This window comes from Dipodomys spectabilis, unplaced genomic scaffold (assembly GCF_019054845.1).
Source record: "Dipodomys spectabilis isolate Male_0828 unplaced genomic scaffold, ASM1905484v1 ptg000234l, whole genome shotgun sequence".
Classification (NCBI taxonomy): Eukaryota; Metazoa; Chordata; class Mammalia; order Rodentia; family Heteromyidae; genus Dipodomys; species Dipodomys spectabilis.
The window spans coordinates 17,341,471-17,359,551 of NW_024870911.1; the positions used below are offsets into that span (position 1 = coordinate 17,341,471).

The 18,081-nt window shown below is 45.8% G+C and overlaps 1 protein-coding gene across 3 annotated transcripts; it reads left to right on the forward strand.

Moving 5' to 3' along the window:
* The first annotated feature begins 3,089 nt into the window (after window positions 1-3,089).
* On the forward strand, window positions 3,090-16,990 carry Naca (nascent polypeptide associated complex subunit alpha). Of its 3 annotated transcripts, none has more exons than XM_042698900.1 (8): window positions 3,090-3,190; window positions 3,883-3,954; window positions 14,300-14,385; window positions 14,683-14,760; window positions 15,259-15,405; window positions 15,711-15,839; window positions 16,445-16,567; window positions 16,857-16,990. In XM_042698900.1, exons 2-8 carry the CDS (start codon window positions 3,885-3,887, stop codon window positions 16,869-16,871), a joined length of 648 nt encoding a protein of 215 aa, XP_042554834.1. In that variant the 5' UTR covers window positions 3,090-3,190; window positions 3,883-3,884; the 3' UTR covers window positions 16,872-16,990. The 3 variants fall into 3 exon arrangements, with proteins under 3 accessions (XP_042554834.1, XP_042554836.1, XP_042554835.1); XM_042698902.1 differs by lacking the exon at window positions 3,090-3,190 and adding an exon at window positions 3,250-3,268; XM_042698901.1 differs by lacking the exon at window positions 3,090-3,190 and adding an exon at window positions 3,259-3,277.
* The last annotated feature ends 1,091 nt before the right edge of the window (window positions 16,991-18,081 follow it).

Genomic DNA, 18,081 nt, shown 5'->3' on the forward strand with positions numbered 1-18,081 from the left:
AACCCCAGGACTGGCAGCAAAAAAAAGAAAGAAAGAAAACCTATTGTATTTGTTAAAACACTTGAGACAGGATGGGAAGGTGGCTCAGTGGTAGAGTGTTTGCCTCTCTTGCATGAGGCCCTGAGTTCGATTCCTCAGTACCACATAAACAAAAAAAGCTAGAAATGGCACTGTGGCTCAAGTGGTAGAGCAAGCAGTACTTGAGCTGAAGAGCTGAGGGATAGTACCATGGCCCAGAGTTCAAGCCCCACAACTGACCAAAAAAACACTTGAGACTTTGTACAGATATGTATAAATTTTTTAAAGTTTTGTTTTTTCTTTTTTTTTAGGGGATAGTGGATTGTAAAGGGTCAAGATTTGTCTTGATTGGTTTTATAATCTAAACAAAACTATTCTAGTTTACATGCTGTCTTCTGGGAATTGAGAAGTAAGCTGTCAGGATAGTGTTCTTTATAATGTCATGAAAATTTCCCTGTTTTGCCTTTAACATTTTATTTTCTCCATTGTCACCATCCTTTTTTTGTCTTTTGTTTTATATCAAACAGATTATAAAGCAGTAACAAACTGAAATGTTTTTTTCTTCCTCTTTTTAAGAAAAAAATATTAAAGTCTATTTTGCAAAATTCCTCATTATTTGACCTTATGTGTATTATATGTTATTCAGTCTAGAATTTTGTTTTTTGCCAGCCCTGGGGCTTGAAATGTATTAATAAATCTTTTGTAATTTTGTAATCAGGACTTTTTTTTCCCCTTGAGCATTGAACTCAGGGTCTGGGCACTGTCCCTGAGCTACTTTTGCTCAAGGCTAGTACCACACTACCACTTTCAGCTTTTCTTGAGAAAAGAGTTACAAAGACTTTCCTGCCTGGGCTGGCTTGAACTGCCATCCTCAGATCTCAGCTTCCTGAATAGCTAGGATTACAGGCTTGAGCCACCATTACCCACCTTATTTTGTGTTTTGAAATAAGGTTTTACTGGGTCTTAGGCTGGTTTGTACCAGTACACCTGACCAATCTTCAGTTGAAATCTGAAATCAATTTGTCAGTTAAAACTCCTGAGTACACAGGCTGGGAATGTGGCTTAGTGGTAGAGTGCTTGCCTAGCATGCATGCAGCCCTAGGTTCAATTCCTCAGTACCACAAAAACAGAAAAGGCTGGAAGTGGCTCAGTGGCTTAAGTGTTAAGAGTCCTAGCCTTGAGCAAAAGAAGTTCAGGGACAGTGCCCAGGAAAAAAATCTCGAGTACAAAATTATGAAAGATTTATTCATCTCAAGAGCTCGGAGAGTAAGACTAAAACCCTTTCAAAGGGAGACAGTTTACGCTTCCTATAGTTTTATAAATGTCTAGTTGCTATTAATCTTTAATATGGAAGCCCTTGAATAAAAGCTGGAATACTAACCCATAAAATTAATTACAGAACATACTATGCTCATTAAAAAGTCAATGTTTACCAGGTGCCAGTAGCTCATACCTGTAATCCTAGCTACTCAGGAGCTGAGATTTTAGGATCATGCTTCTAAGCCAGCAGGGGCAGGAAAATCCATGAGACTTATCCAATAAGCTACTCAGAAAAAGCCAGAAGTGGCTCTGTGGCTCAAGTGGTAGATCACTACCCTTGAGCAGAAGAAGCTCAAGGGTAGCGCCTAGGCCCTGAGTTCAAGCCCCAGGACTGGCAAAAAAAAAAAAAGTCAATGTTAACAGTTGGTAGCTTAGGTGGTAGTCTGCCAAGCAATGAGTTGAAAGTGTCAGGTACTAAGTTGCAGTGCCTGTTGGATCAAAAAAAAGAAAACAAAGGAAGTTAATGTTTGCCTCCTGAAGAGAACAGAAACATACTATTGACTTCTCTTTCCTAATTTGCCAACTCATTGATGAAGGGTAGAAACAAAGTAAAAGAAAATACAAGCTTTCAGCCAAGAGCCAGTGGCTCACACCTGTAATCCTAGCTATTCAGGAGGCTGAGATCTGAGGATCATGATTCAAAGCCAGCCCAGGCAGGAAAGTCCATGAAACTCATCTCTAATAAACCATCAGAAAACCGGAAGTGGCACTATGGCTGAACTGGTAGAGAGCTAACCTTGAACTGAAGAGCTGAGGGAGGCAGCACCCAGGCTGTTCAAGCCCCACGACTGACAAAAAGAAAATACAAGCTTTCTAGTTTTTGTTTGTTTGTTGAACTGGGACTTTTCAATGCTTTCTGTGAGAACTTCAAACTATTAAGCCCAATGCTGCTGCTTATGGTATGGGAGTCAGTAGACTTTTCATTAATGAAGAATTGATTTTATATTCTGCTTTTCAAGAATCCTGTATGAAGTATGGTTCCCTCAACTTTTAGGGTCCTGGACTCCTAAAGATTTTAGAGTAAGAATTCTCCAAAATAGGCCAAAAAAAAAAAATTGTATGTGTGCTTATGTGCTCCCCCATCCCCGGAGTGGAGAGTTAACAGCAAAATAACTACATTACCCTATAGTCCAAAAATACAATTGGGGCTTCTACTTTCTAATGATGTGAACACAATCTGTGATATTTGCTTTTGTTGTTGGTTGTGGGGCTTGTAGCTCAGGGCTTGGGAGCTGCCCCAGCCTCTCTGTGCTCAAGGCTAGCGCTCTACTCGAGCCACACCACCACTTCTGGTTTTAGAGTGGTTAACTGGAGATGAGTCTCGCAGGGACTTTTCTGCTGCGACTGGCTTCGAACCGCGATCCTCAGAATTACAGGCATGAGCCACTGACAATTTTTTATTATTGTTTTTCTTAGACATACATGGTCTCCCAATATGGCACAAGCTGGTGATCCTCTTACCCCAGCCTCATGAGAGCTGGAAATACAGGTGTGCACCACCACACCAGCTGCATTCACTTAATGTCTTCCTGAATTAGTAGCAGGGACGAGGATACTAAACCGCCGCGGCCACTGCGGGCGGAGCTTGAGCCTCCCAAGGGAAGGGAAGGGCGGCCAAGGCCGGCACGTCCGCTTAAGAATTGTTAGCCTTATTTAGACCTGGTCCCCGCCCCCACGCCGACAACAACCTGACGGGTGCCCCGTTAAAGAAAGTGTCTGGCCGCCGCGCTCGACCCGGAAGCAGATCAAGGTCCCGCCTCCTCCGCTCCGGCTTCCTTCTGCGGCACAGGCGTGGGTCACGCTCTCGCCAGTTCTCTCTCTACCGCCATCTTGGCTCCGCGTCCTTCGCGCAGTAAGTGCCGTCTGCGCCGCCACTCTATCCGCTGCCATCTGCCTTCCTCGAAGGCTGGGTCGCCCGGAAGACTTAAGAGTTAGGAAGGTTTGGAGGCTTTGGGAGGGGCTACAGTGTTTCTACTTGTCGCGGGCCTCTGGGCAAAATGGGGGTCTGCGGTTGAGAAGTAGGACGTAAGGGCCGCGGGCGGGCTGGAGTCGCGTTGAGCCTACGGTTGGGGCCCGCTTCCGAGTCGCGGCAGCTAGGCCACGGGGGATCACAACATTAGAACTCCCCCAACGCCGGTCCCATGGTGACTTAAGGCAACCTCCTGGCTCTTGGAAGTGGTCCAGACAGGGTTCGGGGGCGTTAGGAGGGAGGAGGGCTCACAGTGGGGTCTTCTACGCCAGGAGCATTCCCGTACCCCCTCGGGGTCGAGAACGCAGTGGTGATTTCTGGTTTTATGGGTCAGTAATTGGAATACAGCGAGACCTGGACGCTGCCACCTCGGGGTGAAGCAGCTTGGTTGAGAGGTGATCCGCTTGGTAGAAGTCTGAGAGTCAATATAGACAGAGATGCCTTATTCCTAGGTTGTCCCCCAGATCTTTGGGATTTGTTTTCCTACCCTTTCACAGAGATCTTAATACTTGGCTCTTGGTGGGACAGATTGAATGCATGCCAGTCAATTTAGGCCTCCTTTTTATTCCCTTCAGAAATGCCCGGTGAAGCCACAGAAACCGTCCCTGCTACAGAGCAGGAGTTGCCACAGCCCCAGGCTGAGACAGGTAGGTGTCACAGGCGCGGCCCCCTCTCCCCCGCCCCCCATAGCTCATAATGTCTTTTGGTGGGTAAAAAGAGGAATTACGTACCTGCTTTGTAGAGTTTGCCATCATTAAAGTATTAATGATTGGGTTTGTTGCTTTACCAGGGCAAGAAAGACCACAAAGTTAACTGTTGTGTTGCAAGAACTTGAGGGGGGGTGGAATAAAAATAAAGACAAGTTGTAGCCTGCTTTGTGCATTATGTCAACTGACTCAATTAGTTCTGTGGACCCTCCACCTCCAGAAAAACTGAGGGGAGAGACTTGGAGAGTCTTACCTTTTGGGACTTGATGATACATAGGCAGGCCAAGAACTGAGCTTTTGGGAAGTTCAGCCAGCAAGTTGCATCAAGGTTTTAGATAGCAGGGCTTGGCATTGCGCCTTCATCACATGTCTGGGTGAGCTGGATGTGGTGATAAATGTGTCCTACTGAGCCCCAGAGTCCTGCTAGGTCAGTAAGCTGAGATATTTCTAGTGTACTGGAATGGTGTCTAAACCATTATATGGAACCCAAGATTGAAATGAGGCTTTTCTTTGGTGTTTTTTAAAGTAATGGGTGTAGAATTCTGTGAAAGCAAGTTTTGTATTCTTGTTGAAGCATGTCTCGATAGGAAAGAGAAGTAGTAGGAAAGAAATGTGAAATGGCAGTGTTGCTAACTCGGTTGTAGAGAGCTGAGTGAAGGTATCCCTAAGACTTGTTGGTTCTGTTATTTTTTTATGACAGATTTATATGTATATGTTCCACCTGTCACTCTAGGACAACTGTCTCCTTTTGAAGTTAAAATTAAGTTGTTTATAGATAAAAGCATTAAGGTTCTCCCTCCCCACCTGTCTGACTTTAGCAGCTGAAGGGATTAATACAGCTGCTAGGAAAGAAAGGAGACCTCAGGGCTGCTTAATGAGCAATGTGAAGATTGTCTCATTGAACTTAATTTTAGAAGTGTTGGAAAGTAGGTGAATTTAGCAATTCTGGTTCCCAGCTGTAAAACTCTTCACAAGCATTGTATGTTAATGCTGTTAAACATTCCTTATTAGTCCTAAGCTTGTGCAGAAGGCTTATATTAAGGGAGTGACTGTAACTATAATTAGTGTTGTTCTAATGAATGAAAAAGCTGGCTCAGGGAATCAGTTACAGTGTCAACACTAGTGATTTGGACTTCATCCCATCTTTAGGTCCACTAAGAAGACAACGTCCCATGTTTTAAGTTCTGGTTAATAAGTTTGAAAGTATTTGCACTGTAATTATGTCTTCAGCTTACCAGTTCTTCAGGAAAAACTAGTTCAGTCACCTTTCTTTCCTATAGTCTCATACTATATAAGAGCCTCAGAAATAGCTGGTTCAGTGAATTGTGGATTTGGGTGCCATGAGCTTTACCTTTTCTTTTAAACCTACCTTTTGAATGGTATTTTTTTCCCCTCCATCAGAAAACCTTTTTTTGTTTTAATATAGTATCCAATATTGGTCTGTTTTGCTAGAATGAAATACCCAGATTAAGGGGTAGGAATCTGGAATGTTCTCTTACTCTTAGTTCTCTCCACTTCCAAAATAGAACTACAGGGTGGTTTAATAAATTGGGTTAGAATTTCATAATGCAGTTCCCACTCTTATGACTAAGCGCCCTCTCTGGAGATCTAAATCATTTTGGATTGATGTCTGAAGAGCTAACATTCCTGAGGAAGGGAAAATGGAGTCCAACCCATTTGTGGTTAGGTGTTTTTTTTCTTTCTGGTTTTGTTAAGTAAACTGAGGCTTATAGAGGGTGACGGTTTTTAACATTAAGTATGAAGTTCTGAGTTTTCCAGAGTATTAAAAACCTGCTTTTTCTCATTTAGCTCTGACTCCCCATCTGTTCAGTCTGCCTTCCTTGTTCGGTTTTCACTGTTTTAGTTATTTTATGATCCTTGGGTATACAGGGTAGCACAGCTGTTCTAGTGGTAATTCTATTGCTGTGAGAAAAGACTTGGGAATGGAGAGTCCATTTTAATCTATTCCCTCTCCACTCAGGAGAGGGCACAACTGGAAGAGGGCGGAAAACATGTTCCCAATCTACTCCTGGTCCTGTGCTCTTTAGTTAGAGATAGTCTAAGACTTTACCTATCTTAAAGTAAGTAAATTTGGTAGAACTTGGGCAGTGGGAACTAGAGGGGAGTGGAGCTAGAACAGTATATTTGGCACTTGACCAATGAAGTATGTTTGGGAAAAGTTGGTGTTGTTTGTCACCTTCCTTTGTCTAATCCTGTGTGGTGACCTTCATTCTCAGATTTAAACTACATTGTTTCCTGTGAGGCATGTTAAACCAATTGGGCTGTACAACTCACCTTTTTCCCCCCTCCCTTTATCTCCTTTTTTGCTTTTTCCTTCCAGCTGTGCTTCCTATGTCTTCAGCCTTGAATGTCACTGCTGCCTTAGGGCAGCATGGGCCTCCCCTTTCCTCTCCTTGTTCCCTGCCCTCCCAACAATGTCCTGTAGCAACTGCTAACCATCCTTCCCTGGTCCCTTCACCCACTATTGCCTCAACTCCTTTTGAAGTTTCTTTTCCCCACCCGTCCTCTGGAATGACTATGGAAACTGCCCCTGACACCCCAACTTTCCTGCCACACCTAATAGGGCCTCCCATCTCTCCAGCTGCATTAGCTCTGGCCTCTCCAATGATAGGTCCAGCTCTGAAAGGTGCCCATTCTCCTTCAGCTCCCTTGTCTCTGGTTGCATTGGCTCCTCACTCCATTCAGAAGAGTTCAGTTTTCCCACCTAATCCTGTTAGCTCACTCCCACCAGCTACTCTAACTGTGTCAGGGTCAGTGACACCCCTATCGGCTCCCATTGCTCCCTCAGAACCAAAAACCTCCCCTCCTCAAGATCCCTCTCAGGTAAGGCCTAATCCAAAAGGTACAACTCCAGATTCTCCAGGTATAGTTAGTACCATTCCTTCCCACCTTGTAACACCCTTGGCCTCGGTTCAGTCTGGAATGACCTCCTGTGCTAAGACACTACCCATCAGTCCCTCAGTCATCACTTCTCATGTTCAAAATGTCCCTATTTCCTCAGGTCTGACCCCACAAAGCATGTTAAGCCTCAGTCTAAAGGGGCCTGTTGGTGTACCTGCTCAAAAGACTATAGCTCCCAACATCCCCCCAGCTTCTCCCACTTCTCTGGGCTCTCCTGTGGCTGTATATCAGAGTCCTTTGGGTTCCCCTATCCAGTCTTCAGATCAAAGAGGTACCAATACTCTGTCGGATCATATAGTGAATACCATTTCTGTAGATAATTCTTCCCAGGGAGCCTCTTATCTATCTCAGAAGTGTGTGATTTCTCCCCTTCCTTCAAGAAAGGAGCTGGTTGCTGATGCTATGATTCCTCTTCCAGTGGGTGTGCCAGCTTCTGCTGTTGTAGCTCAGTCTGTTGACAAAGACCACTCTTCCACCACTAGTATAGCATCTTACAACCCTTCTGAATCCCTAGATAAAGCTTCTTTATTATCCCCTACAGCCTCTCTCATTCTCAAAGGCTCTGCTAATACCTCACATCTTCAGCCTTTGATGACCCAGATTCCTGCTTCTTCAGGAACAGGCTTGAAAGAAGCTTCTGTCAGAACCACCCCAGTTGTGACTAACACTTCAATGATTTCTATGTCACCTGCTACCTTTGAGATAGCTACTTGTGTGTCCCCTGCAGATTCATCAGGTATCATAAGTAGTAAAAAACCAACTTCTGCCAACTTGGTTATACAACCAGAGGCTCGTAATGAGCTTCCTACTCAGGTAGCATCTACTCAGGGTGTACCAGTCTCTCCTCTGCCAGCTTCTGAAGACTTCAAAACCTGCCCTGCTTCAGTATTGGCAAACATAGGAGTCCCCATTTCTCCAGCCCAGGCAGGACTTCCTGACAAGAAAGATCCTACTCTACTACCTTTAGCTCTGACATCCCCTAAAATTTCTCCCTCTCTTGAAAGTACATCATCTCTGGAGAAAATACCTGAAACCACTCCAGCAATGAAAGGTCTTACAGGGCCTCTCCCTGTGACCAAGCCAGCGGATTCTACTGCTGCTTGTCTGGGTGTTAACTCCCCAATCTCTATAGGCAAGACCAATCCTTATACTAGCCCAGATCCTGCTAGCCTGCTTCTCAAAAGTTCTATCACTGCTCCAACTGAGGCTACCTTTACTTTGGAAGGTTTTGATCCTGCAAGAACTACCAAAGGTCCCTCTACTTCTGCAACTACAGTTCTAGAAGAACTCTCTTTAGCTCCTAAAAAATACACAACTAAGGGTACTTCAACTGGTACTACTTTACCTTTGGTTCCTCCAGCCTCTGAAAGTTGCCCTATAGCTCCAGGTATGGCTTTAGCTCCCCAAAATGCTACCATGTCACTGACCTCTGAAATTCCCAAGTCTGTTGTTCACTTTCCCACTCCTTCCCCAGTTGAGATTTCTCCTACAGGGGCAAAGAAAGTTGATGGTTCTCATATAGCTTTGGCACCTTTGGCTTCCTCTCCTGAAGGGCACCCTGATAACTCTGTTGCTTCTGTTACTGCATCTTTCAAAGAAACTCTGACATACCTAGGTGACTCCCCATCTCCTATAAAGACTAATGTGTCCCCTCAGGCTAAAATACTGCCATCCAATAAGCATTCTACTATTCCTGCTGGGAATCTCTCATCTCTTTCTCCAGTTGAGGCTTCCTTCCTTCCAGAGGCCAATCTTTCTTCTCTAGGCTCTAAAGACTCACTAAACAAACATTCTTCCACTCTTCCATCCCTAGGAGCAACCCCATTGTCCAAAGAAATGCCCACTCCTTCAACCTTGCTTCCTCCCTCTTTCAAAGAGGTACCAGGCACACTTAACCCTAAAGAGCCCCTGAATCCCCCAGCTATTACTCCTCCCTCCCCCAAAAAGGTGGCAGCAGCTCCATCCCCCAAAGGAGCCACTATTTCCCCAACGAAGATTCCTCCCTTCCCCCAAAAGACACCAGCAACTGTGGCCCCTACTCCTACAGCTGAAACTCCCACCTCCAAAGGAGTCCCCGCTGCCCTATCTGAGATTCCTCCTTGCCCCCAAAAGACCCCAGATATACTACATCACAAAAAGGGCTCAACTGCTGCAGCCCTTAAAGAGGCTCAAAAAACCCCATGTCCTAAAAAGACCCTGGCCACTAAGGCCCCCAGAGATACTCCAGAAACTGTACTACTTCCCAAAGAGGCCTCAGAAATCCCATCTCCCAAGAAGGCCCCATCCACTACAGCCCCCAAAGAGGCTCCAGAAATCCCATCCCCCCAGAAGGGCCCAGCTATTGCAGCCCCCATAGACGTCCCAGAAACCTCACCCCCCAAAAATGTCCCTGCTACAACCCCAAAAAGGGCCTCAGCTAGTACAGTCCCCAAAGAAGCCTCAGAAACCTCATCCCCCAAAAAGGCCCCAGCTACTGTAGCCCCCAAAGAGGCCCCAGAAACCTCACCCCCAAAAAAGGCACCAGCTACTGCAGCCTCCAAAGAGGCCCCAGAAACTCTACCTCTGAAAAAGGCCCCAACTACTGTAGCCCCCAAAGAGGCCCCAGAAACTTCACCCCCAAAAAAGACACCAGCTACTGCAGCCCCCAAAGAGGCCCCAGAAACTCCACCTCTGAAAAAGGCCCCAGCTACTGCAGCCCCCAAAGAGGCCCCAGAAACCCCACCTCTGAAAAAGGCCCCAACTACTGCAGCCCCCAAAGAGGCCCCAGAAACCCCACCTCCGAAAAAGGCCCCAACTACTGCAGCCCCCAAAGAGGCCCCAGAAACCTCACCCCCGAAAAAGACACCAGCTACTGCAGCCCCCAAAGAGGCCCCAGAAACCCCACCTCTGAAAAAGGCTCCTGCTACTGCAGCCCCCAAAGAGGCCCCAGAAACCTCACCCCCAAAAAAGACACCAGCTACTGCAGCCCCCAAAGAGGCCCCAGAAACCCCACCCCCGAAAAAGGCACCAAGTACTGTAGCCCCCAAAGAGGCCCCAGAAACCCCACCTCTGAAAAAGGCTCCAGCTATTGTAGTCCCCAAAGAGGCCTCAGAAACCTCATCCCCAAAAAAGGCACCAGGTACTGTAGCCCCCAAAGAGGCCCCAGAAACCTCATCCCCAAAAAAGGCACCAGGTACTGTAGCCCCCAAAGAGGCCCCAGAAACCTTACCCCCAAAAAAGACACCAGCTACTGTAGCCCCCAAAGAGGCCCCAGAAACCTCGCCCCCAAAAAAGACACCAGCTACTGTAGCCCCCAAAGAGGCCCCAGAAACCTCGCCCCCAAAAAAGACACCAGCTACTGTAGCCCCCAAAGAGGCCCCAGAAACCTCATCCCTAAAAAAGACACCAGCTACTGTAGTCCCCAAAGAGGCCCCAGAAACCCCACCCCAAAAGAAGGCACCAGCTACTGCAGCCCCCAAAGAGGCCCCAGAAACCTCACCCCAAAAGAAGGCACCAGCTACTGCAGCCCCCAAAGAGGCCCCAGAAGCCTCATCCAAAAAGAAGGCACCAGCTACTGCAGCCCCCAAAGAGGCCCCAGAAGCCTCATCCAAAAAAAAGGCCCCAGCTACAGCAGTCCCCAAAGAGGTCCCAGAAACCACATCCCATAAAAAGGCCCCAGATACAACCCCCAAAGAGGCCCCAGAAATCCCACCTCAGAAAAAGGCCAAAGTAACATCCCCCAAAGGGGCTCCAGAAGTCCCACCCCAGAAAAAGGTCCCAGCCACAACTCCTAAAGAGACCCCAGAAATCCCACTCCCAAATAAGGCTTCAGCTACCACAACCCCCAAAGAGGCCCCAGAAACTCTCCCCTCTAAAAGGGCCCCAGCTACTACAGCCCCCAAAGAGACCCCAGAACCCTCACTCTCAAAGAATGACCCAGCTACTATAGCCTCCAAGGAGGCATCAGAAACTTCACCCTCTAAAAAGACCACAACCACCAAAGAGGCCCCAGGAACTCCACCCCAAAAAAAGACACCAGCCACTGCAGCCCCTAAAGAGACCCCAGAAATCTCATCCTCCAAAAAGGCCCCAAAAGCTTTGTCGCCCAAAAAGGCTCCTGCTGCTGCAGCTCCCAAAGAGGCCCCACAAACCCCACCCCCTAAAAAAGCTCCAGCTGCAGCCTCCAAAGAGGCCACAGAAACTCCACTCCCCAAAAAAGCTCTAGCCACTGCAGCTCCCAAAGAAGCCCCAGAAACCCCACCTTCCAAAAAGGCCCCAAAATCTCTGTCTCCTAAAAAGGCTCCTGCCACTGAAGCTTCCAGAGAAACCATACTCCAAAAAAGTGCCCTAGCCATTGTAGCCCCCAAAGAAGCCCCAGAAACTCCATCTCCCAAAAATCCCCCAGCAGCCCCCAAAGAAGCCCCAGAAACCTCATCTCTCAAAAAGACCCCACCTCAAAAGGTTCCAGCCACTGCAGCTCCTTTAGGTTCCCCAGAAAATGTATCCCCCAAAAAGGCCCCAGCAACTTTGACTCCCAAAGAAGCCCCAGAAACGCCATCTTCCAAAAAGGTTCCTGCCACTGCAGCCCCCAAAGAAGCCTCAGAAACTCCATCGCTCAAAAAGACCCCACCCTCTAAAAGGCCCCCAGCCACTGCAGCCACCAAAGAGCTCCTAGAAACACCATCTCCCAAAAAGATTCCAACCGCTGTGGTTCCAAAAGACACTCAAAAAAACACACTGCAAATAAAGGCCCCTGCCACTGCAGCTCCCAAAGAAACAAAAGCCTTACCCTCTAAAAAGGCTCTAGCCACTGCAGCCCCCAAAATGGAGACAGAAACCTCATCCCCAAAAAAGGCATCAGAAATGTCATCCTCTAAAAAGGTTTCAGCCACTGCAGTCCCCAAAAAGGCAGAAGAAATCCCACCCCCTAAAAAGGCCCCAGCAGCTTCAGCTTCCAAACAGGACTCAGGAACCCCCTCCCCAAAAAAAGTCCTAGCTACTGCAGTCCCCGAAGAAGTCCCAGAAGTTTCAACTCCCAAAAAGGCCTCCATTTCCTCACCTGAGATTCCTCCCTACCCACAAAAGGCCTCAGCCACCCCATCCACCAAAGGGGTCCCCATTGAGATGTCCCCCCAAAATGCCCCAGCAACTGCAGCCCCCAAAGAGATCAACAGTGGCCCAATTATTACTCCTTCCCAACAAAAGGCCAGAGCAACTGCAGCCCCCCAAGAAACTACAGCAGCATCTCTCAGAGGCACTCCTACTGCCCCAGTTGTGACTCTTCCCTCCCCCAAAGAGGCTCCAGCAACCCCATCTCCCACAGGTACCCCCACTGTCCCAGCTGGGACTCCTTCCCCCAAAGAGGTCCCAGAAGCTTCAACCTCCAAAGTAGTTCCCACTCCATTAGTCATCACTTCTTCCTCTCCGAAAACTCTCCCAGCTGAGACTGTCTCCTCTCACAAAGAGGCTGCATCCTCAGAGTCCTCCATTCTCTCAGCCATTGCTCCTCCCTTACCCAAAGGTTCCCCTGTTCCCCCACTGTCGGTCACTTGTACCATGGGTACCAGTGCCCCTCAGACATTCGAAGGGCTTCTAACAAAGAAAGGTCCTACGTCTCTCAAAGGAGGAGTACCTGTTGGCCCAGCTCGGGAAAGTACACCAAACATCACTGCTCCTGCTCAGAAAGGCCCAGGAGGAGCCAAGAATTCTACATCTCCTAAGTGCTCAGATCCCCCAGCTAAGAATGAGACTAATGAACCCCGTTCTACAGTGGCTCCAGTCTCTCAAGTGACCATCCCAGTGCAGAAAGACACTTCAAAGACTACAAAAACCCACCCTATATGTCCTGCAAAAGGCAAAGATGCTTTGCATTCTCCAAAGGGACCCTTGTCTGCTAGTTCTAAGACATCTACCCTTCCAGCAGCAGTTGCCCCTAAGAATGTCCTTCCTAAAGCAGAGTCAACATCTGTCTCTCCAGGACCCACTCCACAAGTCCCTCTGTCTCTCGCTCCTTCCCCAGTTCCCCCTCTGCTTCCTAAACAGCCATTTCTTCCATCCTCACCTGGACTGGTGCTGGAATTGCCCTCTAAGCCCCCAACCCCTGCTGATGAGGATGAGCTGCCGCCTCTGATTCCCCCGGAACCAGTCTCTGGGGGAGTGCCTTTCCAGCCGATCCTCGTCAACATGCCCACCCCTAAACCTGCTGGGATCCCTGTCCCAACCCCCTCTGCCAAGCAACCTGTTTTGAAGAACAACAAGGGTATTTGCCTTGGTTTGCCGTGTGCATGGTGTGTCGCCCACACCCCTCTTGGGGGGCTACCCACCAGTACTAACCTTAGGATGCGCCCCTTTGTCCAGTATATATATCTGCTTGAGTTTGCACATAGTACATAGAATGATAGTTCAAAAGCTCTAGGAATATGAAACTAAATCTTGGTTTTCATCATCTCAGATAGTATTTTGTGTCTTCTGTAATGTCCAGACTAACCTGGATCTATCCTTTTTACCTAAATGATCTGACTTGAAAGCCAAGATCTACCAAATCTTTTATTTGTTCTAATCCTTATCACTAACTTAACCTTATCCCTGGGCCTGGGATTTACTAAAATATTGGGACATCTGTAGCTATACTTATATTTCTTTCTACTTAAACATAGTAATGACCAATTGCCCAGGGATTCCCTTTCCTTAAAAATGTAGAGGTCTGTTTTTCTCCCTGAAAATGGTGCCAGTGTATGCTTTATGCCCCTCCCCTTCCCCAGTAGTATCTGTTGATGCTTGGCCTTCCAATTGTGAGACAAATTATGTTTGGAAGAAATTGTGAGAGTCACTAGTGGAGAAGCTGACTATTTGAACTGGACATAATTGAGAATTTTCAGTGATGATGTGATTCAATTGCTAGTATGACTATGAAAGAAGGCCAGAGTGTGTATACAACTGCTTCTGACCTCTGACCCAGTTTACAAGATGAGGAAAAAGTGCCACTGCCTGTTTTCCCTTTGTACTGTGATATTAATTTGTACAGGTACCTTTTGGCCAGCACTTTACTGGGATGGTTTATGCTATAGAGTAAAATTTGGAATTAAAAGAGGGCTTGGTATGTGTGCCAAGAAATGAAGACCTTGGGGGGGGAAAAAAGCAGTTACATACATAAGCTGTTTGGCTAAGTCTCAAGATTGTCCCTCATTTCTGAGGGTAGGTCTTTAATGCTGGTTTATAAGTTGGAGACTGTCAAGCTGGCTTCATTAAGCCATTTCGTTTACGTTAACTTTGTAAGGCCTAGCAGAAATCAGTGTGCTCTACTTTAGGCAGACCAGGGTGAGATTAATTAAATTCCTCCTTAAAACCTTTGCTATAAAAATAGTGAAAATTCTTGTCATTTTAGGGTCTGGAACAGAATCTGACAGTGATGAATCAGTACCAGAGCTCGAGGAACAAGACTCCACACAAGCAGCCACACAACAAGCCCAAGTAGGTATTCTCTTACTCTTAGTAATTGCATCAAAGAAATGTTAGAAACACCAGATATGGTCATGCAGGTCTATATTCCAGCACCTCAGGAGTCTGAAGTAGGAGGATTTTAAGTTCAAGGCCAGCATGGGCTCCATAACAAAGACTGTGTGTCTCAAAAGGAAGAACTAGAGAGCCAAGGTTGGCCAGATACAGCTTTTGGACTAGGAATTTGGAACCTTTATGAAGGAAAACCATATGGAAGATTGTGTCCAGATGTTAAGTGTCATTTAACTTAAAGCTCTTCTATCTTCTTAGCTGGCAGCAGCAGCAGAAATTGATGAAGAACCAGTCAGTAAAGCAAAACAGAGTCGGAGTGAAAAGAAGGCACGAAAGGTAAGATAAATTACGAAGAAACTGGTGGCTCATGTCTGTTATAATGCTAACTTCTCAGGAGGCTAAGATCTTAAGATCTCCAGTTCACCAGCAAAAAGCCATAAAAATAGAGGGCTGGGAAGGTGGCTCAGTGGTAGAGTGTTTGCCTTGCATGCATGAGGCCCTGGGTTCGATTCCTCAGCACCACATAAGCAGGGGAGGGAAGCCGGAAGTGGTGCTATGGCTCAAGCGGTAGCATGCTAGCCTTGATCTGAAGAGCTGAGGGACAGCGCCCAGGCCCAGAGTTCAGGCCCCCTGACCGGACCCCCAAAAAAAACAAACAACAAAAAGACAAAAATTAGAGCTGTGGTTTCAAGTACCAGCTTTGAGCAAAAAAAAAAAGATTGTGATGAAGCAACTTTAGAGTAGAAGGTCTATATTAGAAATGTTGAGTTATTAACTTTCTTTGCTTTCTAAAACTTCCTTCTAAAATTAAAAATTTGATGTTCTATTTCGTAGGCTATGTCCAAACTGGGTCTTCGGCAAGTAACAGGAGTTACTAGAGTCACTATCCGGAAATCAAAGAATATTCTCTTTGTCATCACAAAACCAGATGTCTACAAGAGCCCAGCTTCAGATACCTACATAGTTTTTGGGGAAGCCAAGGTAAAAGAGTAACACTTTAAGTGTTGATCCAAACCAACCCTATTTGACATTATCTTCAAAAAGGGCTATTCTATGCACTGTTGATATTTAGCAGCTTCATTTACAAAAAATCTCCAGATATTACCAAATATCCCTTGGGGGATAAAATCATCCTTGTTTCTATAGTGACACTCTGAATGAGGGCGGTTTACAGGTACATTGCAAGATACCTAAAATGAATTTTGAGTGATTTTTGAAAGGTACACATTTCCTTTTAATGTATTAAAAACTGATCTATTCACATGAATGTATTCTTTTCCCTGTAGATTGAAGACTTATCTCAGCAAGCACAGTTAGCAGCTGCTGAGAAATTCAAAGTTCAAGGTGAAGCTGTCTCAAACATTCAAGAAAACACACAGACTCCAACTGTACAAGAGGAGAGTGAAGAAGAAGAGGTATACTAGGAACTTTTAAAACCTTTCTGTATAGCAAAATGTTTTAGTTCAAAGTTGGTGGCTCATGCCTGAAATTCTGTGTACTTAGGACACTGAGATATGAAAATTGTGGTTCAGGGCTAGGAAGTTGGCTCAGTGGTAGAGCGCTTGCCTTGCATGCATGAGGCCCTGGGTTCCATTCCTCAGCACCACATATGCAGGAAAAAAAAAAGCCAGAAGTGGCGCTATGGCTCAAGTGGTAGAGTGCTAGCCTTGAGCTGAAAGAGCTGAGGGACAGCACCCAGGCCCAGAGTTCAGGCCCCACGACTAGACCAAAAAAAAAAAAAAAAATTGTGGTTCAAAGCAGCCTGGTCAGGAAAGTCCATGAGACTCTTGGCTCTGATGAACAACCAAAAAGCCAGAGGTGGAAGTATGAGCTCAAGTGGTAGAGCCCCAGTCTGGAGCGGAAAAGCCAAGCTTAGAGTACCCTCAGTACTTGCACAAAAAAATTTTTAAACTCCCCCAGAATTATATGGTTTTGGTTTGTTTGAACTACATTCAAAAGATGTCTTCCAAGAACTACTTTAGTTGTTCTTACCTTTTATTAAGATTTTTCTCTCTTTTAGGTTGATGAAACAGGTGTGGAAGTTAAGGACATAGAATTGGTCATGTCACAAGCAAATGTGTCAAGAGCAAAGGCAGTCCGAGCCCTGAAGAATAATAGTAATGATATTGTAAATGCTATAATGGTAAGTTTTTGTTTACTGTCTGAGCCCAAATATCCTAAAACTGTATGTATGCTGAGGTAGCATTTAACATTGGATCTTCTTGTCTCTGCCTTCAAGTATTAGGATTACAAAGCATGCACCAACACAGTTTATTATGCCTAAGTAGCTTCTGCCTTGGCTAATAATGACTTTTCTCTGTATGATAGACCCTAAATTAAAAGCCTCTTTCCAAAGCCTACTTTTAGTAGCCTTAGGTTTTAATGACCAGAATTTGCACTTCGCCTTTAACTACTTGTTTTTTCTTTTACAGGAATTAACAATGTAACCATATGAAAACAAGGACCCTTTTTTTGTGTGTCTGTGTTTCAAGAGGGTAACTGAAGCTTGGTTTGAAATTTGTACTGTTTCTATCATTAATAAAGTTATGGCTTCTTGTTGGATGAACTTGGTGTTTGATCTGTCCCCAAAAAGTACAGTCAATGAAAAGCTATCTCATGAAAGGGAGATTTTTGGCCATAGTACAAATGTTAGGCATGATTTATGGAGCTAAAACTTTCAAGGACTTTTCTTGCCCCTGCTGGAAAAGTCCCTCAGATCTCAAGACTCCTGAGAAGCTAGGATTATAGGCATGAGCCACTAGCACTCAGCTCAAATAGATATATAAAAACAAGTTAAGCTGGGCATTGGTGGCTCACTCCTGTGATCCTAATCAGGAGGCTGAGATCTGAGGATCTCAGTTCAAAGCCAGCCCAGGCAGGAAAGTCCGTGAGACTCTTATCTATAAATAAACCACTAGAAAACCAGAAGTGGCGCTGTGGCTTAAGCAGTAGAGTGCTCGCCTTGACCTGAAGAGCGCAAGAACAGCGCCCAAGCCCAGAGTTCAAGCCCCATGACCAACAAAAAAAAAACGGAATAATGAGTAGAAGAATATATTCAGCTGGACACAGTGTTTCAATCCTGCTTATTAGCATATGCAAAGATCTGGGCTTAATCCCCAGCTCTGAAAATAAAATCCTTGGTATCATCCTAAACTCCTCCCATTACTCTTAGCCATTATCTACCAATTTTATTTCTAAATTTTATTGGGGGGGGGGCTGGGAAGGTGGCTCAGTGGTAGAGTGCTTGCCTTGCATGCATGAGGCCCTGGGTTCAATTCCTCAGCACCACATAAGCAGAAAAAGCTGAAAGTGGCACTATAGATCAAGTGGTAGAGTGCTAGCCTTGAGCTGAAGAGCTGAGGGACAGTGCCCAGGCTGAGTTTAAGCCCCATGACTGGCCAAAAAAAAAAAAATATATATATATATATATACACACACATATTGGGCTACCCTATTTATGCTTACCTCTATAGGAAGATTGACATGAATAATCATTTCTTGTTTGAAACAATATTAAGGTGAAATAAAGAGACAAAGCAAGGGTGGGGGGAGCAGGAAGTATGAATAATTAGGTAGTGGTCTGAGGTTGGTCTGACAGCCTTGTCAGAAGAAAGCCTTTGGTGCCTTTGGAGAGCTTGATTTCACCACTTGTTACAA

Bases quoted from the DNA above. Each gene is read 5' to 3' on its own strand.
- Naca (XM_042698900.1), top strand. From the start codon at position 3,885: ATGCCCGGTGAAGCCACAGAAACCGTCCCTGCTACAGAGCAGGAGTTG. The intron at 3,955-14,299 runs GTAGGTGTCACA...TTGTCATTTTAG, and splicing joins ACAGCCCCAGGCTGAGACAG to GGTCTGGAACAGAATCTGAC. The intron at 15,840-16,444 runs GTATACTAGGAA...TCTCTCTTTTAG, and splicing joins AGGAGAGTGAAGAAGAAGAG to GTTGATGAAACAGGTGTGGA.